Here is a 26,183-nt window from a genome sequence, read left to right as displayed (position 1 = left end):
TCAGTTTGGTAGGGTTTTTTCTTTAAAATTTTTTTTTTTTTTTTTTTAGAGAGAGAGAGAGCAAGAAAGATCAATTTGTTGCATTCATTAGTTCTTGTATGTGCCCTGACTGGGAATCAAACCTGCAAACTTGGTGTATGGTGAGGACACTCTATTCAACTGAGCTGGTTGCCAAGGTAGGTCTTTTCATTTCAAGGTAGTGCTTGAAAGAATAATGTGTCCTCAGGAGCATGTTCTTTTCATGTAGGTTTTTTTTTTTTTTTTTTTAAAAATATATTTTATTGATTTTTTACAGAGAGGAAGGGAGAGGAATAGAGAGTCAGAAACATTGATCGATCAGCTGCCTCCTGCACACCTCCCACTGGGGATGTGCCCGCAACCAAGGTACATGCCCTTGACCGGAATTGAACCTGGGACCCTTCAGTCCGCAGGCCGATGCTCTATCTACTGAGCCAAACCAGTTAGGGCTCATGTAGTTTGTTTTTTTTTTTTTTTCATGTAGGTTTTTATACTTTAACATAAATGGATGTTAAAAGCACATTTTTGTATCTGAGAACATATTTTGTGATTTCAGGTTTACATAAATGGTATCTTGGACATTTCTTTCTGCAATTTTTTTTTTCCCATCTGGATCATCAGCTTTACTAGGTATTGACAAATTGTTCTCCAAATCTTCACTATTTCATGAGCACATGAATCCCCATTCCCCCACCTTTTGCTGATAATCTTGCTTACTAGAGCAATGGTGCATCGAATCCTATCCTTTGTTTTTTAAAGAACAAATGTCAGAGACAAACAGGCAGCCTTGTCTGGGAGTAGCCAAGTCAGGCTGGGCCCCACATTTTCTAGGGCAGTTGGAACAGCCCTAGGATATAGCTGTCTGCCCCCTGTGCTGGGCTCCCAGATGGCAGCCCCTCTTCACCCCTCACTCGATGGGTGCGGTGACCAGGCCTAATTTAGGAACCCTCCCATATAGCTCTGTAGCCTCAAAGGAGGCAGAAGCTCCCTAGCACTCCAGGTCCTGATAGGTAGGTGTCTGCCCTCCACTCCTGTCTGCAGTACATCTGGATCCATCTCCTGGTGCAAAGCCTGTGTGCCTAAAGCACAACCCTGCTTTGTACAAAGGCAGAATAGACCCAGACAAGGGAGAGGTTTGGCCAAGGACCAGTTTGGCATAGGCAAGTTGAGGACAAATCCAAGGGGTCTGGTCTGAGGGGTTTAAGCTTAGAGTTTGGACAAGATCCTTCTTGTTGCTGAGAAAGCTCAGAGGGCAGGTTTGTGGTGGGAACCAGATAGAGTAATGGATAACCTTGGACTCCTACTCTCCTGGGCCTGTACACCCTCCCTACCTTCACCCAGAAAAAGGAGCAAGTGATGAGAAAGGTGGAGCCTCGTTCATTGGGGAAAGGAGCTTGGCTCAAGCTGTATGGGAGGGTTCCTAGTACATGCAAAACTGACCAAGTCCTTTGCTCTGAGACTTGGTTTGCCCATCTCTGAATCAGGAGAGTGGGTGCTCACAATTGAACTCTCCCAGGAACCCAGAGGAACAAATGCTGGTTGTGGAGATCCCAAACCTACATTTGGGCTGGTGTCCTTCATGTGGAGATGGATCCAGGACCTTCCACCCCCTTATGTCTGGGAATCCAGGGAGGCTCTTTGGGCAAAACTCCCAGTGGAGGCAGAAACTAGAGGACTGTTTGGAAGGGCTGGGGGCATCAGTGAAAGGGGTTGGACAAGCTGAACAACACAAAATGTTTTAAAGGGCAGCCAGGCTAGTGCAGGGCCCCAGTGCCACACTCCTAACCCCTAATAGAGACAGTCACAAGAAAGACAGGAGCTGAGAGAGGCAAGAGGAGGAGGGTGAGAAAAGGGGCCTGTGGAAGCCCGTATGTGCAGGGTGCATTGCACAAGGCTCTGGGATCCTAATGACAATCCTGAATGGAGAGGTGGTTTTCCTTGGTGCATAACCTCAGGATTAGAAGGCTGGGTCTCTGGCTTTCACTATATGTGGCTTCCTTGTCTCAGTCTTCAGAACCCCACTATCCTGGGCTTCTTATCTTGTGAAGCAGCCAGAAGGGCCCTCATAGAAGACCATTAATTTTTTTTTTAAGAGAGAGTGGAAAGGAGGGGGATAGACTAAGAGAAACATCCATGTGAGAGAGAACAGACACATCAATTGCCTCCCACATGCGCCCCAGACCAAGGCTGGGGGGCGGGGGAGGGGAGGGCGGGGGACAAATCGAGCCTGCAACCTAGGTACATGGCCCTTGACTGGAATTGAACCCGGGACCCTTCAGTCTTCAGGCCAATGCTGTATCCACTGAGCCAAACCGGCTAGGGCCAGATCCATTTTAATAATGGGGGAACTGTGATGGCTTTGTCAACTTGTCTCAGCTAAACTACATTTCCCAGAACTCCCTTACTTTGTTTCTTGTTAGGGAGGGCTAAGGCATATATTTGCCAGATTTGGAAGGAAGCAACCATTTTGATTGCTCATCTGCGTCTGAAGCAGTTCTTAGTGTGAAGCAGCACGTAGGCCTGCAATTACCCTATTTCCCCTAGATTCTCCTTCAGGGTTTTGGGGTTTTTTTTGACTCCTCAATCAGTTGTGTGCATGGTTAGTTAGCTCTGTATGAAGAAGGGCCTCACTCAGCTTCTGCAGGATCCCGTCACCAAAGTCAGAAGCAGCAATAATGGACACAGGCATAGTCCATCCTAGGGCTCCAGCTTGTGCTAGTGGCTTTCAGCCGCTCATGATCTTCCCCTTCTGAGCACCTCAAGTTCCAGCGTCAGTCACAGAGGTTTAGCCTTACAGAAATTGCTTAATCAGTCCCACAAGTGTGCAGGCCAATTCCTGGTAGCACATCAAATACTATAAAGGTGTGTATCCCTTCTGGTCCTGCTTCTCCATTGAACTCTGACTGATCCGGGAACCTGAAGTCCCACTACTCACTATTCCTGCCTCATGATCTGTCAGTCAACTCACTGCTTTCATCATTCCCCAAACTCAGGAGCTTTTTCCATACCTGGGGAAAAAGTGCTACTACTGCCTGGAATGTCCCTACCTGGAAGTTGCTGGTTTATCTGTCCTCCTCCTGCATGTGGCTGAGCTTCAGAACAGGGAGCAGGTCTGATAGATCTCTATCCTTGCCTCAGCTCAGCATGATGTCCTGCATTAATGGCTGTGGACTGGGCCCTTGATATAAGATTGCAGTCTGTTCTCCCAGTACCTCTGTGTCACTGTCTTTTAAAGTGCAAATGGCCTCATGAGCTGTCTCTGGCCATCCCAGATCTGATGCCTGGGACACAAGTACCCCTGTGCTGAGTGTTCAGACTTCGCTACAGGTCATGTGCTCAGCAGTAAGCCCTGCCACGGTAGAAGGACAGCTAGGTTGGTCCATGAGAATCAATTGGGTGGATTGCTAAGGCTGCACAGCCTGGAAAAGGGCCTTTTGAGTGCTGGTAGGGCTGTCCTGGGGCCAGAAAGTTGGAACTAGGGACCCAGACGGTAGACCTGATTGTTATCCTTAGGATGTTCACAGGGAGGCAAGGTAGCAGGAAGAGCAATACACCCAGGGAGATATGAAGAATGGAAAACCTGGAGACCCTGGCCAGAGGCAGTGTGTTCAGACCCTCCTTGGTTGGCAGTTGAGTAAAAGAAATCTTTATTGGCTCCACCAATAGATGAAGAAACTGAAGCTTGGGGAGGACAATCTTGCCCTAGACCAAAAGACCATAGTGGAGCCAGACCCAGAATGCTTGACCTCAGCCTCCCTCTCAACCCCCTGGTCCCATTCAACCCCCCTCCTGATCAGTGGATGCTGAGGTGCCACGGCCTGAGCCATTGCTACATACCTTGTCCTTTGCCTCCTCACTGTACTGGAGTCACCTCCCCGATGAAGCCCTCCTCCTGGGCCTTGCAGTGTTAGGTGCCTTCAGTGTTCATCTGGAACTGAAGCTCCCTGAAGCCAAGTCCAAGAGACACAGTGGGCAAATGGTGTGTCTCCTCAGCTCCCCACAGGAGCTGAGTATGGTGTCGGCAGAAAATAAACCTCCCAGTCTCAGCACCCACACCAGTAAGATGAGTTTTTTAACACCTTCTCACTGGGGCTGTTGTGAGGCTAAGCTGAGACCTGTACTGCTTTCCTCAGAGTGCTTGGTACCCACCGAGTGTTCACCTGGGGCTGATTACAGCTATTCATTCTTCAACTTAGGATCATGTTAGAGATGTGGGATCCACCCAGAGGTGCAGCTCAGCTGAAGGACTCTTAAGTGAGCAAGCTGCAAAGAGAGGAGAGGCCTGTGGATAGAGTGGGACACTGAGGAGTGGTTTCGGGGAAGAGCAATTTGAAGGAATAACAAGGACCAGGATGTGATCATGGGAGGGTCAAGTGAGTCAAAGGAGAGACCAGATCTCAAATGACAGAAACTCAGTTCAAACTAGCTTGCTTTTCGTGGCTCAGGCATGGCTGGATCCAGAGGCTCCATTCCAATCCTCATGCATCTGTCTCTCCATTTTTTGGTTCCAACATTCTCTGTCTTGGCTCCTTTTTCAGGTAGGCCCTTCCTATGAGTTGACAGAGATGGGCACTGGCAATTCTAGCCCCATGTCCCTATTCTTGGTGATTCTGGGGAAGAGAACATTGACTTTCAGTGAGCCCATGGGGTAAAAAACCTACTTCTGACCCAATCATTGTGACAAAGTGAACAACTGACTCAACCCCCATTTGTTCTATCTTTGGGCCATGCAACCATCCCCAGGACTAAAGGGATAAGACCAGCACAGACTCAGCAGGGCACGGGGAACATTGCCCCCAATCTCAACTGCAAAGTAGATGAAGTTGTTCCTGATCAGCAAATGGCCAGGACATGGGCTGGCAGGGTCAGAGGAGCTGTCAGCCCTGGCCCACTACTGGTCCAGCCTCCAACTGAGGCCTCCTGCCTGATTCCTGGATGCCCCCAGTTCCCCAGAACTAGCCCCGGCCAAGTCTAGCATCACATTTCCTTCTCTGCCCTAATGACAGTGCTTCCTGCAGCCATCAGTCACAAGTCACACTCAGGTCAGGACCCCATCTTGTACTCTGGCGACACACCAGGGTCAGGGGTATTAGCAGGCCAGAGACCCTTCTTCAGTGGTCCTCCCTCCCCTCCCCCAATCTATTGCCCTCCCCCCCTACCATCTACAGTCTACATAGGGATCTAAAGATCCCCTGCATCTCTCTCCCTTAACCCCAGCCCCTCCCCGCCCAATCTGGTACACGTACTACCCACTGTTCCAGAGCGTTCCCTGGTTTTAAGATTGTCTTTTTATAGAAACATGTCAGAATACGACTCTGCCTGCTACCCAACTCGAGGGATAACTATCCATATGCTGGACACCAGAGCGTCTCCGGGCTAAGGGTCATTCTTCCCAGTGTGCCCAGTAACCCTCCGATCCAGTCTGCACTCCAGATTAGCCAACAAACAGGACCCATCAGTGCCTTGCTCAGGCTGCACCTCGGGATGTGGGTGGCGAGCCAGAGCCCAGGGCCTCCACATCTCCACCATCACATCAACACTAAGTCCCCCAGAACTGAGAATAATTTACCTCCATAAAAGCCCAACCTGGTGTGCCCTTCTAAGAGCCGAGGTGCCTTTACCAGCAAATCCTGAAAAAGCACCGCCCCTCCCCCCATCTCAAGGCCCAGGGACCCTTAGCCCGGACCTGACCATCTCCAGCATCTTTCGAGCTGTGCGCACAGGATACCGGTCCCCTGGTGCCCATCATCCCACTCAAGAGTGCCGACCGCGCCCATCCCTGTTCCACTCGGAAGAAAATGAGAGCGGCTCAAAGGTTTAAACAATTTATTGTGCCCCCAAATGCTGGCGGGATGGAGGGAAGCGCCACGCAGTACCGCGCGATTGTTTGTCGCGCACCGAAAGGCGGGAAGAGTGGGGAGACGGAGGGCGGCACGGTGGCTTCGGCCAGTGGCGCCTACGAGCGGGTAACCATAGCGACAGCCGTTGCCAAGGGCGAAGAGCCAATGGGGGCGTCGCCAGGGCCGTTTCAAAATCCAAAGCAAATAAACAAAAAAACAACACACTACCACGATGGGCGGGGGATGGGAGGGACGGAGGGGCCCTGGGCCCCTCGCTGCGCTCAGCGGGCGCGAAGGCCTGGGCCAGGGAACCGTATAAAACTACATACACTTGGGATACAAAAACCGAACACCCGCCCGCCCGGCAGACCGGCGCGCTCACTTGCGGCCCTTCGGCACTTTGGGGACGCTGGGCTTGGCGGCCTTCTTCACCTTGCCCGCCGCCGCCGCCGCCGCCTTCTTGGCCTTGCCGCCTTTGTGCTTCTTGGAGGCGGCGCCCTTCTTGTGCGAGCGCTTCTCGGGCTTCGGGTCCGCGCGCCGGGGTGCCGCCGCGCCCGGGGCCGCCTTCTTGGCCTTGTGCACGGCGGGGGCCGGGACGGTGGCGGCCGCCGAGCCTCCGCGCCGCTCGCCGCCGCCCTCCACCTTCTTGCGGTTGAGCTTGAAGGAGCCGTTGGCGCCGGTGCCCTTCACCTGCAGGAGCGTGTCGTTCTGCACCAGGGCCTTGATGGAATACTTCAGGTAGGTGCGCCCATTCTGTTGGTCGAACCACGGCACCTTCTTGGCCTCCGTGTAGATCTTGGCCAGCGACGAGCCGTTGCGCTCGCCCAGCCTGCGAATGGTCTCCACCACCAGCTGGCTGTACTTGCCCGGCTGGTTTTTCTTCTTGTTCTTCCTCTTCTTGGACGGGGACAGCGCCGCCGAGCCGCTAGCTTTGGCCGCCTTCTTGGCCGCTCCGTCGGCGGTCGTCAGCGGCAGGGCCTCCTCAAGCTCCACAGACATAGTGGCGAGCGGGTTGGTGGCGGGCCGGACGCGGAAGCCGGGTGGCCGCGCCGGGAAGAGGAAAGCGAGGGGCTGAGGGGACGCCGGGGAGCTGGGGGCGCGCGGCGGCTCCAGGCGGGAGCGGCCGCGGCCGGGCCTGGAGCCAGGCGGCAGGGCTAGGGCGGGGGCGGGGGCCGGGCCGGCTGGCGCCCCGGGCCGGGCCTGGGCCGGAGAGGGAGGAGGAAACCGGAGCTGGGAACGCGCCGGAGCGGAGAAGCCGCCCGAGGGAGCTGCCGCTACCACCGCGGCCGCCAGCGCTCTCTGAGCGTGCGCGCTGCGCTCCGCCGGGGAGGCTGCCGCTGTTCCCTTTTATGGCTCCGCGGCGGACCACGTTGAGAACAACAACAGCCTGGTCCGGAGCCAGCTCCCACTTGTGCTTTTTGGAGCCCCTTCCTCGGCCGCTGGCTTCCCGCTCCGCACCTCCCCGGCCTCGGCGCGCGCTCAGTCCTGCGTCCCGGACAGTACCCGAGCCCGAGGGGCAGCGACGAGGCGGCCTGTGCCTGGGAAGGCCCCGGCATTGGGGAACGGAGGGGCGCACCCTAGGCTGCAGAGCGCGAGTGGAGGGGGGCACCCGGTTTGGGGACGAATAGCGCAGGTCCTGGGGGAGTCCCCGCGGCCCTGAGCTTGGCGGGTGGCAGCCAAGAGTGCGCCACGTGCACCCACGCCCTGACCGCGTCCAGGGAGCCCCCGGCCTGCTCGCGGGACCAGCTTTAATTTGTCCGAACTAACACAGGGCACGCCCTCACGTGGCCGGCTGGGGCAGTAGCTGGGACGTCTTTGAGGGGGCTTCTGCCCGCCCGCCCGCCTGCAGCCGCCAACGCGCGGCCTAGTTATGCCTGCGGGGCCTGAGCACAGCACCGGAGGAAGCCAGGAAGACGGCTGTGCCTCTCTGAGCGCGTTTTGTTGCCCCCCTCCCCCCACACACTGTTGATGTTCCAAGTACCCATTTTGTGGGTAGCTACCACTGTCCCCCCTCCAAGCCAAATGGGGGCTCCTGGGTGGGACTGAATGGAGGGGTGTAAGGCCGCGGGGTAGTTAGTTGCTTTTAGCTCCCGAGCACACCCCTGCCCCCTTTCTGGGAAGGGAAGCTGAGAGTGGGTCCTGGAGAGACCTTGCATACCGGGCGAAGACCCCTGCCGAGGCTGGTGGACATGAGCTTTGCTGGACCCAGTATTGGAGGCGCGCGGGACAGTCTTGAATCCAAAGAAGCCTCCACTTTGGGGAAGCTGAGACTGCGGGGAGACACTGGGGAGGAGAGCTGACCCCCTTTGGAGTTAGTGATTTAAGGCCCCGGACCAAGGGGCCACTGCAGAGGTGCAAACAAGAACAAGCCCCCTGGGAGCCAAGCATGGAGGAAGAGGAGGTGGATGGCAGGCTAGAGAATTAGGGTTCCAGAGTGCAGGGAGCTGGAGGCTACGTGGTCTTTAAATGGTGGGGGCATGGCACGTTTCTGGTCCTTCTGCCCCAGCAGGCTCCTCTGAGCGGGCGTGATGGTCCCCTCCTCTCTTGTAGGTTCTCATCTCTTTCATGGCGCTTACACAGACCCCATTTGCCCTCAGAGAGCTAGTGCATAAGCCCCAGGATGAAGCTGGGAAAGGTGAACCGGTGTTCTTTGGGGGAGGAGGAGGTGGTGGTGGGGGTGGTGGTGGGGGTGGTGGTGGTGGTGGTGGTGGTTCAGGAACGGACTCCTGCCCCTTAGGGCAGTGCGTACATGCTATAGGAGAGAGGATAGATTGTAGTCCAGGTCCCTGCAAAGAAGGCCAACCCCTTCTCCCACAAAGGAGGACCCCCTGAATGGAACTATCTACGTAGATTTCTTTCTTTTTTTTTTTCTAAAATTCTGTGCAGGGCTATTATTATAGGCATTATAGCACTTAGACTAAAGTAGAAAATTCTTTTTTTTTTTTAATGAATCTTTATTGTTCAGATTACAATTGTTTCTCCTTTTTCCCCACATATCTCCCCACCACCCAGTTCCTACCCCCCCCGCTTCCCTTACCACCCCCCCCCCCCCGCTGTCCTTATCCATAGGTGTATGATTTTTGTCCAGTCTCTTCCCATACTCTCCACACAGACACCCCTTTCCCCCTGAGAATTATCAATCCACTCCCATTCTATGCCTGATTCTATTAAGTTCACCAGTTTATTCTGTTCCTCAGATTTTTAATTCACTTGACTTTTAGATTCACTTGTTGATAGATATGTATTTGTTGTTCATAATTTTTATCTTCTTCTTTTTCCTCTTTTTAAAGAATACCTTTCAGCATTTCATATAATGCTGGTTTGGTGGTGATGAACTCCTTTAGCTTTTTCTTATCTGTGAAGCTCTTTATCTGCCCTTCAATTCTGAATGATAACTTTGCTGGGTAGAGTAGTCTTGGTTGTAGGTTCTTGCTATTCATCACTTTGAATATTTCTTGCCACTCCCGTCTGGCCTGCATGGTTTCTGTTGAGAAATTAGCTGATAATCGTATGGGAGCTCCCTTGTAGGTAACTAACTGTTTTTCTCTTGCTGCTTGTAAGATTCTCTCTTTGTCTTTTGCTCTTGGCATTTTAATTATGATGTGTCTTGGCGTGGTCCTCTTTGGATTCCTTTTGTTTGGGGTTCTGTGTGCTTCCTGGACTTGTAAGTCTATTTCTTTCATCAGGTGGGGGAAGTTTTCGTTCATTATTTCTTCAAATAGGTTTTCAGCATCTTGCTCTCTCTCTTCTTCTGGTACCCCCATAATTCTGATGTTGGTTCGTTTGAAGTTGTCCCAGAGGCTTCTTACACTATCTTCAACTTTCTGAATTCTCTTCTCTTCATGCTTCTCTGGAAGAGTGTCCTTGGCCTCTTTGTATTCCAAATCTTTGAGTTGATTCTTGCAATCCTCTAGTCTGCTTTTGGGTCTCTGTATAATATTTTTTATCTCAGTCAGTGTATGTTTAATTTCTAGTTGGTCCTCATGGAATTTATCGGCCTTTTCCATGAAATTCTTGAAAAACCTTATAACCGTGGTTTTGAACTCTATGTCCAGTCGCTTGTTCTCCTCCATTTCTTTGGTTTGTGATCTGTTTCCTTGCCTTCTCATATTCTCTGCTTCCCTAAGTTGGTAGGGTAGTTTTGTGTACTAGGTGTCCTATTGGTTCAACAGGTCAGCCTCCCAGTTACTTGAGGTGGACACTCTTGGTGTACCCTTGTGTACTGTGTGTCCCCCAGCAGGAGCTACAGCAAGGGCTAGTTTTCTCCTCCTTTGCTTGGGCGGTTTTGGAGCAGTCTGACTGGAGCTGCAGTTGGTATCTACGTAGATTTCTGAAAGTGACACAGAGCTGAGCCCCGGAAGCTGCACTGGAGAGTGGGAAGGGTCTTGCAAAGACCCCACCGCTTGAGCAAAGACCTCGAGTTCTGAAATGCAGGGTGTGTGCTGGCTGGAGTCTGGGGGCCGGGATTCATAGAGATGAGAGAGAAGTGGCAAAATGCAGATGCCACAACCACCCCACAGACACGTGTCTGCCCAGCGGGGGAGCCTTCCAAGAATGAGCAGAGGGCTCGCTGGGGAGGTGCATGGCGGCCCTCTCTGGGTTGGCCAGAGTGCCTGGAGATGGGTTGGGGACAGGGACACCCAGAAGAGAGCCGGCCAGAGGAACCCAGGTGGAGAGGAGGTGGCCAGGTGACTGGCTGAGAGGGGCTTGAGCTTTGGTCTCTGAAAAGTCAAAGGGAAAGCAGAGGGGAACACCCCTGATGGAACCCCAGTGTGGGCAGCAAGGGCGCCTCCCAGATGGACATTTGTGCCGCCATCACTGGAGAGAAGGTCGCTGGAAATGTGAATCTGGAGCTGGTGGCAGCAGCATGGTGGGAGGGAAAGGAGGACGTGGGAATGGTAGAAAACGGAAACTGCTCCTTTGGAGTCAGAGGAGAATGGGCAAAGAGGAAGGAAGAAACCAGGTATAGTTGGTGTCGTGGAGGCAGAGGAGGAGGGAGTTTCAAGAAGGAAGGGCTGGGCCATCAAAGTGTCACCCTCTCAGAAAGTGGATCTATCATCAGAGCGGAAGACTCAGCAAAGCTGAGGAACCTGGTGAGCTTCCAGCCACAGAGGCCAAGCTCACCACTCCCAAGACCCACAGGCTGGACTCCTCATTTCACCCAGTGTTTTTGTTTTTTTAAAAAACTAAATTAGTTCCAGGATTTTTAAAAAGCAGGCGATTTCAGATAAAAATGCAGTCCACATTTCCGATTTCCCTTTTTAAAAAAATCTGATTTGACCTGGGTTGGGGAGAGATGGGATGGGCTTCCTGCAGATGAGCCAGACTCCCAGAACCGTGTGGGGCAGAGAGAAAATTCTGGAGCCCTGACCATAAGTGGAGGAAGAGAAGGAATCACTGGCGGCCCAGTAGGCAGGCAGGCAGTGTGGTCCAGGCCAACGCTGTTCAGAGTCCATCCCAGCCCTGACAGATCCCTTGTCCTGCCAGTGGAGGGGGTGCTTTCGCCAAAAGGTGGGCTGGCCGCCTGCGGGCCTGTGGACCAGGGCTCAGGAAGACTCACTCCAGGCTCTGGGAGCTGGCAGGGACCACGTGGTTTTATCCCACGGGAGGGAGGGGTAGTTAGTGGCTGGGGCTGGGGTCCTGCTAGCCTTCAGGATCCCAGCCCTACACTCCCAGGCAGCTAACTTCCCTGCCACCCTTCTGAGGAAACCATGGAGAAGGCCTCAATGGCTAATGAAAAATGGCAAAGCATGAAAAAAGGAGCACCTGGAAGTGGGCAGGCCTGGCCACTCCAGGAAGCTCAGGGGAGGAGTTCTCTTTGTTAGATTTGGGGCCAGTGACTCGGTTTGTGAAAGAATTCACAACTAAGAGAAGGGATGTAGCGAGGAAATTTATTTTACTTTACAAGGGAGAAAAGGGCCAAGTATTGATTGATAGGCAATACAGGGTGGGGAAGAAAGAGTTGGCACTTTTAAAGAGCAAGCAGTTGCTGTCGCTGTTGCTAGGCGACAAGGGAGGGCGGGGATTGTGTTAAATTAGCGGTTCAGCTGGGACCGGATACCTGGAGTTGTCTTTGAAAAGTCACGATTTCTGTGATTTCCAGGAGGCAGCCCACAGGTGTACCAAGGAGGTGTGTTTATCAGCATTTTTTCAAGCCTTTTAAACAAGCTTAGAACCAAAGTTATAGAAGAGGCTTTTCTGAAGGGGAGGGAGAAGGGAACTTTCTACTAACTGGAGACTCCTGGCGGGGAATCACCCTGGAGCTGTTAAAGCAGCAGGGGTGGGGGTAGGGGTGGGGGGAGAGGGCAGCCTGGAGCACAGCCCTTATCTGTCTCCAGGTTTGAATAGAGAGGCTGCTGGAATCCTAAGAGCCGGCCAGCAGTCTCTGCGTTTAATCACCAGGTGCTTCTCATAAATTGTGGAAAGGCCACGACATAGAAACGGAGAGGCCTGTTTTATGTTCTTACGCTCTTCTCTGCCCAGGTGAGTGAGCTCGTCCAGGCCTGGGGCTCCACACACACCATACAGTGAGGACACTCCCTTTCTGCCCCCAGCCTTGATTTCTGTCTCTCTCCCAGCAATAGACTCTGGTATCCGGCTGCCTGCCGCCATCTCCACAGCTCTTCTGCGCAGCGGCTAAAACAACGGATTTTCTCTTGCGAACCTGCTCCTCCCCCGGCTTTCACAGAATGTTCTAGCCCGGAAGCACGCCCCCTCTCATTTATTTTTCCCCTCTACCAGGTACCTGCTCACCCAACCCATCATCAGGTTGGCCCCCAGTTGGCCCCACATTCACCCACTTCTCCCAAGCCACTGTGCTCTCCTCCCCATCCTTCACTCTGGCTTCTCTAGCCCTCTCCTTGCAGCAGCAGGGGGAGTGGTTAACAGAAGCCCAATCCAGTGGGTACTGCCTCTCGCTGCTAAAAGGCCTCCGATGAATTCTCATCAAACTTCGGGGGAATCTGCACTCGGCCACGCTGGCCGTTTTGTTCCTCACACATCCCCGGGGGTTCCCATTTCAGTTCCTTTGCACTTGCTGAGTGGCTCACTGCTTTCATGCAGATTGCGATCCATAATACCTCTCCGGAGCAGCCTCCCTGCCGGCTGTGCCAGCATCCCTGCCGTCACCCTACTTTATTTTCTGCATAGCACTTATCATCATCTGACCCTATTTTGCCTGTTTCCTTGAGTCCTGGGAGCGAAGAGCAAAGCTGGGTCAGCCTTGCTCCCTGCCAGGCCCCGACCTGGGCACACCTTTCCCGGCTGACACAGCGCCCACTCGCTGTTTTCTGAGCCCGAGGAGAGACAGGTTTGCCTGGGCAGTGGAAACAGGAAGGTGGACCGGGAGTCAAGTCCCTAGTTTGGCCTGAACCGCTGCTCTCCCACACATTCCATGTGTGATCCACTACTCCCACCCACACTGCCCAGCCTGTTCCCCCGTTTCTGAAAAGGAGTTGGATGTTTGGCGTTTGAATGATCCCTTTAGCTTTAACCGTCTGAATCTGGACTTCTGAACAGAGATGGATGGCCCCGAGAGAAGTAAGGACCCGGAAGACGGCAGCCTGGCTGGAGAACGGGACAGAGCCGGAGGCCCAGGTGTGAGGGGCGTTGTCTGCGGGGTGTGGTGGGACGTTCAGGACTGGAATTGCACAGCTGTGGGCTCTGTGTCTCTCTGGGCCTCAGTGTTGTCGTCTGTGAAAGGATCATATGCACACGAGCTGGAAAGGTGTCTGAAAGCCTGGGCAGGAGCCCAGGTGGCGGGGAGGCTGAGAGGGGTGCAGGAGTCACAGGCCTGGGAATGGGTCCCAAGGCCCTGCTGCCTGAGGGCCCTGGACAAGGAAGGCCCTGATGGCTTGGGCCAGGCTGCTGAGGGTAACAGCTGAGGGCCAGAGTCTGTCTCCCCAAAATATGTTTTAAATCCAGAGGTTGGCTCCAGACTATGCCTGGGCTGGAAGGGAGGATAGCTGTGCCCCATTTTGGACTTAAAATGCAAGTAGGAACTTAGTGCTTTTCCGCATTTAAGGGGAGACAAAGGGAAATAAACAACGGGAAGGTTGCCTTAAGGCGCAAATGTGTATTGTGAAGCCCTGAATGGGCGGTGAGCTGAGGGGCAAGAGGGTGAAGAATGAGGTGGAAGGGCCAGAGATCAAAGGGCCAGGATCAGAGTTGCTGCTGAGGAAAAGGAGGGGCTGGGATGGAATGGAGTTCCCAGAGGTCCAGGTGGAGGGAGCCTGGTGGCTGCTCCTGCCCAGGTGGGAGTCGGGGTTCAAGGAGTTGCTGGGCCCAGCTCTGCAGGGGGACTGGGAAAGCACGGGGAACGACGGACTCTCCACCGTCTGCCCGCAGCCCACACCTAGGGCCCGAGCAAAGCCAGAACCCCTCACAGGGTTCTCATATCATAGGCGTTACTCAGAGAACGGGGTTAGAAGCACTCATTACGAAAGGGACCAGACCCGGCAGGACTTCACACAGCATCAGTGCTATTTGTACTTGGAATCACATTCAGGGAGAGGGCCTGGGCCCCAGTCTTTAGCTGCCCCCAGCCCACACGCACACATCTGCGTTATTTAACCTCAAGGGAGGGCTTCATTCCGGGGACCAAGCACCATGATGCCAAGGAAGACTCCCCAACCTAGAGAAAGGACCCGAGACGCTGCAAGAGTTGTGCACGATTGGAGATTTGAACCTGTCGTCTGAAACAGGAAGTTTTTCATCTCCAGAAAGGATGTAGCCACGTCCCTCTGTCGGTTCTCCAAGAACTGTGAAAGCGCTGGACCTGGCATTGTGGTGGCACAGGAGAGAAGGGAAGGTGGGAGCCCCATCCTGCTGTGAATCACACAGCCTTCAAAAGCTGGTTAATTTTGCCCTGGCCGGTGTGGCTCAGTTGGTTGAGCGTTGTCCCGTGCACCAAAAGGTCCCCGGTTCGAGTCCCAGTCAGGGCATATACCCAGGTTGTGAGTTCAATTCCTGCCAGGGTTTGTGTGGGAGGCAACCAGTGGATGTTCTCACATTGACCTGTCTCTCTCCCTTCCTCTCTCTCTTTAAAAAAAAAAAAAAAATCTGTTTAGTTTTTTCTTAAAGTCATTCGTAGTGTAAAATCCGAGTGGTATAGAAGGAAAACAAAGTCCCCGTCTGTTAGGGTCGCCACCGAAGGAGGAACGCACGAGGCCAAAGGTGTGAGGGATTATAAATTTATTAGGTCATCTGGACACCAGATGGGCTGAGCCCCACAGTGGCGCCAGCACCCGGGGCAGGGAGTCAGAGACTTTAAAGGACTCTAGGCGGGCTTTTTCTGGGCGGAGAATTCTCTGGGCAGCTATGGATCCTGGGAAGGTCTGGAGGGGAAGGATAATGGTCTTAGCAAGTGGCATGGGCTAAGCGGAAGGGAATGTTCCTTGTGACGTGGCCTAAAGGTCAGTTCCCAGGGGAGGGAGTATTGATTCAATTATTTGATCAGACCTAACACCGTCCTTACTCCCGTGGCCGGGATATGGCCACAGCTTGTGGGGGGCATACAGCCGGGCCTACCCAAGTGCACACATCAGTGACCGTCACTCTCGTGTTGCTTGCAGTGGGATACACGTGCGCACTTCTGCATCCTGCTTGTTTCCTCTGAGCATCTCCATCACTTCACCTGGGTGTAACTTGTTCTTTTGAATAGTTGCAGAGTCCGCCCGCTGGGTGGGCTGAGTTTGTTTAGCCAGTCCTCTTGATGGCACACAGTGCTAACACAGTGCTGCAACCCCTCTCCTTCTGCTGGCCAGAAATACCTACAGGATCCTTACTAATGAGGTTTCTCTGTTAAAGAGAAATGTTAACCCTTGACCTGTGACCAGGCTGCCCTCAGAGCACGCAACCCTCCCCTCTTCCTCCTACCCATGCCTGTGTCCTGACCTGGGGCCTGATTCCACATATCGTGCCACCTGGTGCGAGCATCCACACCTCAGGATCCGTTTTCCATCCCTCTCACCATTTGTGGCCGACCAGCTCGGTTTACACGTGTCCTCCCCTGGACCCCACTTCAGGCGCTGCCATCACTGCCAAACTCTCAGTGACCTGGCCCCCCCTCCCCCTCCCCCTCCTGGTCTTCCTGCCTGTGCTCTCCCCGCGCCCCACTGCCATCTCTTCTGGGCCATTGCTCAGTCTTTCTTGGGGGCTTGAACGCATGTGACTTCATGTGCTCTTCATAGTCTGGCTTCTGCCCGCTTTGCTAGCTTCATCTCCCATTCTTCACTCCCACCAGATTCCACTCCTGCTCTCTGCCTTTCCCCTGGGTCTCACCGGGGACTTACGCTGCCTCCCCCAGAAGCCTCCCTGCCCTCTGCACCCTGCGGCACAGAACTGGGGCTCCTGCCTGGCTCTCCAGCCTGTTGGCTGTACAGGGCCTGGTGCTGGAGCTCAGAAAGCTTGGACCAGGGGTCAGGGATGAATGAGGGAAGGAGCATTGGAAACTAGCTAATGGCTTCTCCACGCCTTGCCCTCAAATAACTGGCGGGCGTGAGTCAGGGTAAAAGAGCTCCTGGCCAGTGGAGAGGGAAGCTCGGAGGAGCTCCGTCATTCAGGAAACATTGTGGAGTAAAGGCCTTGGAGGAGAGGGAAGCCAGGCTCTTGCAGCACCAGGGAGCCTGGCTCCCAGTCCCCGCTATGTCTGCTTCAGGGGGTTTCCTTTACTTTGGGGGCCAGGGTCTTCTGGGTACAATCCTGAGCCTCCGTGACCCGAATGCCAGTTGAGAGGCTCAGAGAGAGCACTGGCCCGGCTTGAGCTCCCAAGGACCCCAGCAGCAGCGTCTGTGGCCGCCTGGCCTCTGGGAGGGGCCCCCTCAGTGGCTTCCATGCAGGGCCAGGATTGTCTTCCAGCCTCAGAGTTGGGGTAGAACATGACATTTCTTCTCTAGAAGCACCAAGGATTGAGGCCCAAGGAGTCAGGACAGGATCAAGAGATCCTTCTGGCAGGGGGTTCTGGGCGACCAGGACGAACCCGACAGAGAAAAGATCTTCCAGTGTCTTCCTGTGCAGTCAGCCCCGGCATCCTGCTCTGGCCACCACCCCCTCTTGGCTGAGGTGCAGGCAAGGGAACCTTGGTTTTATGTCTCTTCCTTCGAAGCAGCCTCATTTTGTGGAGACTGCCTTCCTGGGGAAGAACTGAAAGCCACAATGGGTGTGGGAGCAGCCTAAAGCCACATGCGCAGCAAGACAGAGCGGAGGCACCACATAGCACGGTCTGCTTGCCAGGAATTGCACATTTCTATGGAGGGGGTTTTTCTACCTCCACTGTCCAGATGAGGAAACTGAGGCCTGAGAGAGATTATTACTCCCAATGTCATCTGGCCTGGAAAAGGTGGCAAAGCATTCGCTGCTCACTCCACTTAAAGTCACCCCTCTGCCACCCCCATCACTTCCTAGTACTTTGTTTTATACCACTTATCATTTTCTGAAGTTGACCTGTTCCATACCTGTGACCTCTGCTACAGCAGGAGCCCTAACTGCAGCTCAGGGCCTGGCACATAGTAGGTCCTCAATAAATATTTGTTGAATGAGATGGGATTCAAACCCAGCTCTGGCTCGGTACTCTTGTGCTTCCTGTCACAGCACTAACCCTACGCAGGTCCTAACGCAAAGTGTTGGTGCTGGGCCCCACGAGGCCGCCTGGCAGAGCAGGTAGTGTGCCCCCTCTCCCCCAGGGGTTGTGACACCTTTGAAAAGCTTAGTGGAAAGCCTACTAAGACATTTGCAAGGCTCACAAGTTTATTTCATACAATTACTACTTGTCCAGTCTTGGGGATCCTGAAATTTTCTTCTAGTCAAGAATGGGTGAACAGCTGAATTGAGAGTTTCCTCCTTAGATGAGAGGTCCTCAACCTCAAACCAGACTCTGCTCCCCAACTGCCATTATCTGAGGGAGGGGGCTGGGAGAATGGAGACATGGCTCCATCAGGTAGAGAGCAGCAAAGGGATTTACCGGCCACCTGGCCCATACTACCATCATCTTCTCCTGCCTGGTCCCCCTGCCTCCCTGCCTTCCCGAGTTCACTCCAATCCTTTCTCCACTTCGAGGCAGCCAGGGCGGCCTTTGAAAAAGTGAAGCAGAGCTTGTTGCCGTCCTGCTCAAAATCCTTCAGCGGTTCCCCCGCCAGGCTCTGCAGCATCGGGCCGCTGCTGGTCTCTTCGACTTCATCTCCCAGTGTTCCTCCCCTCCCCGTGGCCTCCTTTCTCCGTCAGGCACAGTGTCTGATGGGCTGCGGTGCTGCCAGCTGTTCTGCCTGCCTGAACCCTCTCTTCCGCGCCTCCAACCCTTAATCTCCACAAGCTTCTTCAATTCTGTCACCCTGATTCCTTTTCTCATACATTTTCTGCAGCTAAATTACCTTGTATTTACAGGCTCAATATCTTTCCCTTGACCCCCGGGACCTTGTCTGTTTTGTATAGCATCAAAGGATGAGAATCTAGAACTGAATCTAACTCCTGGTCCTAGGCGGGACTCAGAATTGTATTTGTAGGAGGAAAGAAAAAAAAAAATTAAAAGCCAACCAACCCAGTACCCAATCTGAGAGCCTGATATAAATGGGTCTAAAAAATGTGTTCCTTCATCCCCCTCTAATCAGGTAGTAATTGTTGAACAAGGCGGCCCTTGAGGAACACTTTGGGACCACTGAGGGGTTGAATGGTAAGGATCCTCAGACCATCTTGTTGTCTGCCATTTCACATGAAGAAGCTGAGGTCCAGGGAAGAGGCAGGCCCCAGCCAGTGTGTTTGGATTATACTCCAAGTCTAATTCCCAGTCCAGTGCTCTTGCCCCACTTGTCTGTCCACTTAGCTGGGTGTGGGGAAGGGGAAGCAAGGTCAAGGAGAAGCCACAGGCTGCAGTCAGGCATTCTGCTGAGCGCCTCCCTGGTGTGGGTGCAGAAGGCAACCCCTGGAGGGTGGGCCAGGCCTGGCCCTGGAACCACGCCTCACTGGGAACAGTGTGAGGAGGAACTGAGCATTCTGACATCCACACTATACTCTGGACCTGCCCATTTTGTACAGTTTGCCCCAGATGGAGGAAGCCTCAAAGTGGGTCTCTTTGTCGCCAGATCTTCACAGAGGCCCAGGTTTGCTCAAAGCCCTCAGTGGATCCTGCCTGCTCTGCTAAAACACTTGGGCAGCCTCCCATCACACTTAGAGTAAAATCCAAAGGCCTCTCCTTGAATGCCTGACAAGGTCTGAGCTTTCTTCTCCTCTTCATGGCCTGCTTTACTGCCCATGCCTTGGTCAGCCGAGCCCAGCCCCACTGCCATGCCTTTGTGCTGCTGTCTCCCCCCCCCCCCCCCCCCCAGACTCACAGGTCCCATCCCTTGTTCCCATCAAGTTACTATCACCTCACCTCCTAAGAAAGCCCTCCCTACACACCCCATCTGAAGTAGGGTCGCCTCCCATCTTTCATTATCACGTTCTCGTGTTTTTCTTCATAGCAATTATAACTACTTGGAGTTTTTGCATTTTTCCTAGTTTCTCCGTCCCACCCAAAGATCAGCTCCTCTGTTTCATGTGTCACTGAATCTTCTGTACCTGGCACACAGTAGATGCTCAATAAACATGCTTGAAGAAAGGAAACATGAAGGGCACTCATGGAATACAGAGATTTGGCCTAGTCTTTTCTGCCCCAAGTATTGAACTGGGTGTCTGGAGAGCCTGGAGGTGAGGACCAAGACAGCATCTTCCCCTGCCTCTCCTACTGGATATCCTAGGATTGGGGGTGAGCTGCCCAGCTCGGCGAGGACTGAGCATTTACAAAGGTGGAGACAACTTCTCTTGGTCTGTCTCCGCTTCCCCACTGTAAGCTCCCCTGAGAGGGACGGGCGCTCGCGCTGGCCCAGTGCCTTCGAGCAGTGCCGATTTGAAGGGTGGCTTGGAGTGGATGTTGACAGAACATGCACGCCAGGTGTGGCATGAGGGACAGCTTTGGTTCTGGGGAGCCGGGATGGCTCTCCGGCAAGGACGAAATCTTCAACCCTAGTGTTAAAAACGGCCCATGAGGATGTTGCTCAGCTCGGTAGGTAAACCAAGGCCGGAGTCATCGTTTTGGAGGCCTCTGGGGAGAACACGAAAACGACCCCTGGTTACACCTGAAGGAGGTTTAGTGCTGGCTCCTAAAGATTCTGGGCCTCTGAAAGGATGGTTCTCTATTCCGGGGGGAAGCGGGAGCAGGTTCCCAACTATCACCATATTTAGCCAAGTTCAGAGCCTCTTCAGAGTGGGAGGATGTTCTCCCAATTAGCGCCCGCAGTTTCAATGGTGCGCCCACACAGCGCTCCGCTCGTTCCTGGACAAGCGGGAGGCGCGGCCCTTTCTGGCCTTTGCCCAGAGGGGTCCCAGGGCCGGCCTTTCTGTCCCTCTCGCCCCCACACCACCAGCTCCCTAGGGTTAGATCCCGACAGGGCAGGTCCCAGGGCTGGCACTGGCCGCCACCGGATCCCTGGGCTCCGCCTGGTTCCGAGCGGCAGTTAGGCGTTGGGCGCGCGCCCCTCCCCCAGTGTCACCGGGCAGGGGCCTCGCTGGCGTCTTGTCTCCACGGAGACCCGCACGCCTCCCAACGGCAGTGCCTGAAGCTGAGCTCCTTGCAGCAAGCGACTCCACCCACTCCTGGGACCCGCGCCTTTCCTGGGCTCAGAGGGCTGGAGTCTCCAAGACTTGCCAAATCCTAAAACCACTGGAGACTTACATGCAGGCTCCCAGGCTCCCCTCTCTAAGGAGTCAGTCAGTAGGTCCAGGGAGGGGCGTGGGATTCTCTGTTTTAACAAGTAGATTCTGATGATTGATGATCAGGCAAGGTTGGCAAAGGAAATGGACTCAAAGCCTAGAGACTTGGGTTTCTTGGGTATTGTTACTAGTAGTCCAGGACCTACCTGCACTAGAGCTTTTCTCCAACAAGGCTCTCCGGAGGTGTCGCTAATGTTTCCCTGGGGTGGGGCCCAAGTGTTTGTCCCCTGGGCACAGATCCTCCTGATAACTTGCCCCATTACAGACTGCCCTGCAAAGGATAGAAGCCCCAGGCAAGGCATTCTTGCTTTGGCGACTGCCTCCCTGTCCCCTTAAACCCTGGCCAGGCCATCACAGTTCTGCAAAGCTGACCACTGTCTTTGATCTCTACCTGGGAGTCTGAAATAACATTCTTCTAGCACCCACTGCAGCCCCTCCCACTGCAGTAGGTCACACCTAAGCCTGCCAAGGAGACCAATTGCTGGTCACCGCACAAGACCCTCTGCATAGACTTTTAGATGTCCAGAGTTCCAGTAGAGCCAATGGGTTAAAAATATACTGGGGCAGGCCCTAGCCAGTTTGGCTCAGTGGACAGAGCATCGGCCTGTGGACTGAAGGGTCCCCAGTTCGATTCCAGTCAAGGGCACATGCCTGGGTTGCGGGCTTGATCCCTAGTGGGGGTGTGCAGGAGGCAGCCGATCAATGATTGTCATCGATGTTTCTATCTCTCTCTTCCTCTCTGAAATCAATAAAAATATTTTAAAAAAATTTAAATATATATACTATATATATTTATATATATATATAAATACTGGGGCAGACTGACCTGAAAGCTGACTTCTAGGGTGATCTGGCGAAGGGAAAGCTGGTACAGTCCTGATGCTCCTTCAAGGCCTGTGTGGTTGGGCCGTCAGCCCCTGTGGTTATACTGGACACTGGGAGTGGTGCTTCCCAGGCTTGTCTGATCAGAACTCCACCAGAGATGTGTCTGCAGGCAGAACTACCCCACTCCACCTCAGTGTCTTTCTTGTCCATGCTGCCCGTGCCTCTGTCTGGAATGCTTTTCAAACTTTGTCCCAGGAAGCCAAAAGAAAACAAGGGTTTATTTTTGTATGTTCCAGAGTTCACAAACTTGTAGGCCCACCTGGACAGGTAGATAGCATTAAAAAATGAAGTGATTTTCGAAGGACTGGTGACCTGAAGGGCATTGTGGAGCCGTGAGGGGGCAACTGAGGCCAGCTCCAGCTGCTGTGCCAAGCAGAAGGTGGGCCCCGGGCTGCAAGAGATGCTGAAGAGAAGTGGAAAAATAGTGTTTTTAAATATGTAATCTCTTGTCTTGTAAACATTGAGCATTTAAAGTTCAGGTTAAATAAACAATTGTACGAGGTGAAACAAAACACGTCTGCAGCTTTGGGTTGTCCTATAGGCTGCCTGTCTTTTAATGACCCTGGACTTCAGTGCAGATTCAACCCTGCCTGTCCACAATCTTATCGAAACCTCATTTAAACACCTCCTGTGCAGACCCAACACCCTTCTCTGCTTGTAGCTGGTGCCACAACGATTCCTCCATTAGCAGGGCTGTCTGCCCCATGAGCCTATGAGCCCCTCCCTACCTTACTTAGCTTCCTGACATGGTTCTCCTGATGAATGCCAGGAAACCTACTGCTCACTGAGGAGCAGCAGCTGGCCAAAGACTCTACCAAACTGACCTGGGAACCCAGCCTGGAAGGAGCTGCCCCATGACAAGAGGGAGCTGGTCCGAGGCCCCTCGGTGTCTCTCACCGCTAACGGCCACTCAGCATTGCCAGGGTGACGGCCAGGTTGCTCTTTTCTCCCTGTAAGTTTCCACCACAGACTTGGAGGCCAATTTCTCCAAGGCTTCTCCTCGCACCGCTGAACCTAGAGTTCCGGGGAGAAAGCAGTGCAGCACTCGGGCAGTGCACGCCGGGCAACTTCCACAGGTCTGGTGCACAGCCAGCCCCGGCATTCCCAAACCCGGTGCCGAAAACCTGCAACTAGTTCTTGGGCCACTTTTTGGCTGGCTTATGTGCTAACTAGCAACCTGCCTTTGTTCATCACGCAGCAGGGCACTCAGGTGCGCCAGCGGTCAGCTCAGAGACCGCGTTTTTCAGGGAGCCCTTGCCTCCTCGAGTCAGTTTGGCTTCCCCAAGGAATGTAATAGCCACACTTTCCTCCAGTACCATATCCCTGTGCACACAACAAGGGGCATGTGGAGAGCAGTCCCACAGGCTTCCCCTCTTAACTAACAAAGGAGAAGGGATGTTCTCATTTCCTACACAGACACACACACAGCAGGAATAGAAAGAAACCTCTCGTCTCTTGCCAACCTGTCATCTTACAGGGCAACGGATGCTGGATACAATTCTCCAGCTCCTTTACTAGTTTTGTAAGGAGCCGGGCATGATTTCAGGGAAAAGGCTTTTTTGGACTTTCATCACTGACGATGATGTTTGCTGTGGAGGTTTTCATAATGACTTTTAATATGTTGAGGAAGTTTACTTGTATTGCAATAGAAGTTTAAGTGTTGTTGTGTGTTTTTTTTTTAATGAATGTTGCATTTCTTTTTATATGATTGACATAAAACACACATATTGTTTTGTTTTGTTTCTTAAAACACAGGAGCCAGGCAGGTAAGTTTTTTTTTTTTTTGGTTTGGGGGGGGGGGCAGGTAAGTTTTAAATAAGGTGGGTCCTCAATTACTGATCACTGTGAGGAATTCACGAATGAGATCAGTGTTGTATTTTCTTCCCATTTTTTAAAAACAGCTAGAAAACTGGATTTTGTATGGTATCTTCTCATTTTAAATATTGGTCAGATGTGTGTAGGGGAGTGGGTCAAAAATATGTGCAGAATTACAACAGTGGTGGTAGTGGGTGGGGTTGGAGCACATTTGAGATCTTTAATTTTTTTTTAAAGGCTAAATCTTCTGTCATGAAACAATAATGAGCCTTACACATTATTGTTGTTCAAAATACTTAGGGAAATATTTTTATAGCGGTTCAACTCTGACTGCCCTTAGAATTACCTGGAGAGGTTTCAGACGGACGCCTGGGCCCCACCACACCAGTGCTGTCAAGTTCAGTAAATTAAGTAGGGTCCAGGCTCTCGTTAATTCCAATATACAGCCAGGTTTGCGAAAGGAGCCTTCTCCCAGCCAACTTTTGGCAAGTAATGAAGTAGTTTTCTCCCTTTACAGAGGGTAGTTTGTACCTTAACAAGCTTTTAATTCTTGGAAAGGGGAAGCCCAGCAAGAAGCCAGCTTTAAGAAAGTAAAAGTTATTGTGACTGTGTTTGGAGACAGGCTCCTTAAAGGTGTAATCAAGTTAAAATAAGGACATATGGGTAGGCTCTAACCTGGACACCTTTCTCTGTATGTGACTGGTGCCACAAAGATCCCTCATAAGACAGGGAGATTATATACCTAAAACTAGTATTTCATGTCAAATGAAATTGAAAAATTAAAAATATAAATATTTAAAAAAGAGATTAGGACTGACACCCGGAGGGAGGTCCAAGTGAAGACATGGAGAAGATGCCCATCTACAAGATAAGGAGAGAAGCTCTCAGAAGGAACCGATTCTGCCAACATCTTGATCTGACTTCTATCCTCCAAAACTGTAAGACAATAAAATTCTGTTGTTTAAGCCACCCAATCTGTGGTATTTGTAAGAGAAGTCCTAGCGAATACAAAAGAGCCATGAAAAACAACAAAATGGGATCTTGAGGTGACAGCAGAAAGGGGACGCCATAGGAAAAGGCCTCTAGAAGGGCACGTCATGGTCAGGATCAGAGTTGGCTTCACGATCAAGTTGAAGGTGTGGCAGTGAAGAGCAGAGTCATGGTGAAGGTAAAAGTGAGGGTAGATATCAGAGTCAGTCACTGTTAAGGTCAATCTTAAGGCTAAGATCATTTAATAATTGGGATGGGTCAAAGTATGAATGATGGTCTGTGACCCAAGGATGGTAAAGATCAGGACAACACAAGGTTCAAGGTCAAAATGGGTCCTTTTCAGTACAGTAGCAGGATCAGTGTACAGGTAAGATTATTTCAAGGCCAGGCTGAGAAAGGTCAAGATGATTGTCAGTGTCAAGATGAGAATTTAGACCAGGGTCAGGTTCAAAATGAAATCAACACAGGAACATAATGTTCAGGATCAGAATTGGTCAAATTAATGAAAACAAGAACAACAAACTCAAATTCAAATTCACTTCAAAGTCAGAGTGACTCAAGGTAAGGAAGACAGTGTAAGGAAGAAGGTCATGTTAGGAATCTGTCAGATTCAAGGTCAAGTCAAAACTTAGGAAAAGTTAGTTAGGATGCTGCTTGGCATCAGGATGAGGGTCAGGTCAAATGTCTGAAAAAAGCTAAGGATTGGGGCCAGGATCAAAATAATTTTAAGTTGCCCAAGCCGGTTTGGCTCAGTGGATAGAGCGTCAGCCTGTGGACTGAAGGGTCCCAGGTTTGATTCCAGTCAAGGGCACATACCTGAGTTGCAGGCTCAATCCCCAGTAGGAGGCTGCAGGAGGCAGCTGACCAATGATTCTCATTATTGATGTTTCTATCTCTCTCTCCCTCTCTGAAATCAGTAAAAATATATTTAAAAGATCATTTTAAGTTCAGGGCAAATCAAAATCAGGTCTATCATCAGTGACAGGATGGCAGATTCAAGATCAAGGATAAATTTAAGGCATGACATGACCAGGACAATGATTAGGGTGTTTTAGATTAAGGTTCAAGGTCATGAAAAGCATCAGTGTCAATATTTGGTTCAGTATTACAGTCAAGGTCAGTTTCAAGGAAGAGTTAAAAACGAGGGCAAAATATGGTAAGAACGATAGGGTAAGAACAAGGGTCAAAATTAGGGCTTGGTTCAGGGTCACTTTCAAATTTCAGATCAAGTTCACGGTCATTTCAAGTTCAGGAAGGGTTATAAAGTCAGGGTGATTATCAGTGTGCAAGGTTCATGATCAATGTGAAATCATATTCAAGGTCAAGTTCAATTAAAAAATGGTGAGACACAATCAAAACATTAATGGATCAAGGTCAGATTCTAGGTTAATTTCAAAGCTAATACGTCACTTCAGGGGGATAATGGTCAGGGTATCCAGCATATGAAGGACAAGATTGGAGTCAAGAAGTTCAAGGTTAAAATCAGTGACTGAGGTCCTAGCCGGTTTGGCTCAGTGGATAGGGTGTCGGCCTGCTGGGGCGTGCAGGAGACAGCCCATCAGTGATTCTCATCATTGATGATGTTTCTCTCTCTCTCTCTCCCCCACTTCCTCTCTGAAATCAATAAAAATATATTTTTAAAAATCGGTGACTGAATGTATACACTGGTGGGATGATCTGAGTCAGAATAAGGGTCAATGAAAAAATTTATTTATTTTAGAATTCATTATTGTTGAAAGTATTACACGTCCCTCCCCCCGCCCCTGCCATGGACCCCCTCCTGGCCACTCCCACCCCAGGCCTTCACCACCCTATTGTCTGTGTCCATGGGTTATGCATATATGCATAAAGGTCTTTGGTTGATTACCTCCCATCCACCCACCCTACCCCGCCTTC

The 26,183-nt window shown here is 52.1% G+C and overlaps 1 protein-coding gene, 1 long non-coding RNA gene and 2 other non-coding genes across 4 annotated transcripts; all 4 read right to left on the bottom strand.

Annotated features, from left to right (window-relative positions):
* Window positions 1-5,829: 5,829 nt before the first annotated feature.
* Window positions 5,830-7,253, bottom strand: LOC129150860 (histone H1.10). Its single transcript, XM_054723812.1, has one exon. The coding sequence runs from the start codon at window positions 6,855-6,857 to the stop codon at window positions 6,237-6,239; it is 621 nt and encodes a 206-aa protein (XP_054579787.1). The 5' UTR covers window positions 6,858-7,253; the 3' UTR covers window positions 5,830-6,236.
* Window positions 7,169-7,259, bottom strand: MIR9331 (microRNA mir-9331). Its single transcript, NR_129151.2, has one exon. It is a non-coding gene; the product is annotated as a microRNA mir-9331 (primary transcript).
* A 5,179-nt stretch (window positions 7,260-12,438) lies between these two features.
* MIR9332 (microRNA mir-9332) lies at window positions 12,439-12,517 on the bottom strand. Its single transcript, NR_129152.2, is given in 1 exon segment — window positions 12,439-12,517. It is a non-coding gene; the product is annotated as a microRNA mir-9332 (primary transcript).
* A 9,164-nt stretch (window positions 12,518-21,681) lies between these two features.
* On the bottom strand, window positions 21,682-23,259 carry LOC129150979 (uncharacterized). The gene is made up of 2 exons (XR_008557777.1): window positions 23,061-23,259; window positions 21,682-21,885 (listed from the first exon to the last, which is right to left on the bottom strand). It is a non-coding gene; the product is annotated as an uncharacterized LOC129150979 (long non-coding RNA).
* Between the last annotated feature and the right edge of the window lie 2,924 nt (window positions 23,260-26,183).

The sequence above is a fragment of the Eptesicus fuscus genome, chromosome 12 (assembly GCF_027574615.1).
Source record: "Eptesicus fuscus isolate TK198812 chromosome 12, DD_ASM_mEF_20220401, whole genome shotgun sequence".
In the NCBI taxonomy this organism is placed as follows: Eukaryota; Metazoa; Chordata; class Mammalia; order Chiroptera; family Vespertilionidae; genus Eptesicus; species Eptesicus fuscus.
The sequence above is the reverse complement of the archived record's forward strand: the minus strand, read 5'-3'. Positions and strand labels throughout refer to the sequence as shown.

Bases quoted from the DNA above. Each gene is read 5' to 3' on its own strand.
- LOC129150860 (XM_054723812.1), bottom strand. From the start codon at position 6,857: ATGTCTGTGGAGCTTGAGGAGGCCCTGCCGCTGACGACCGCCGACGGA.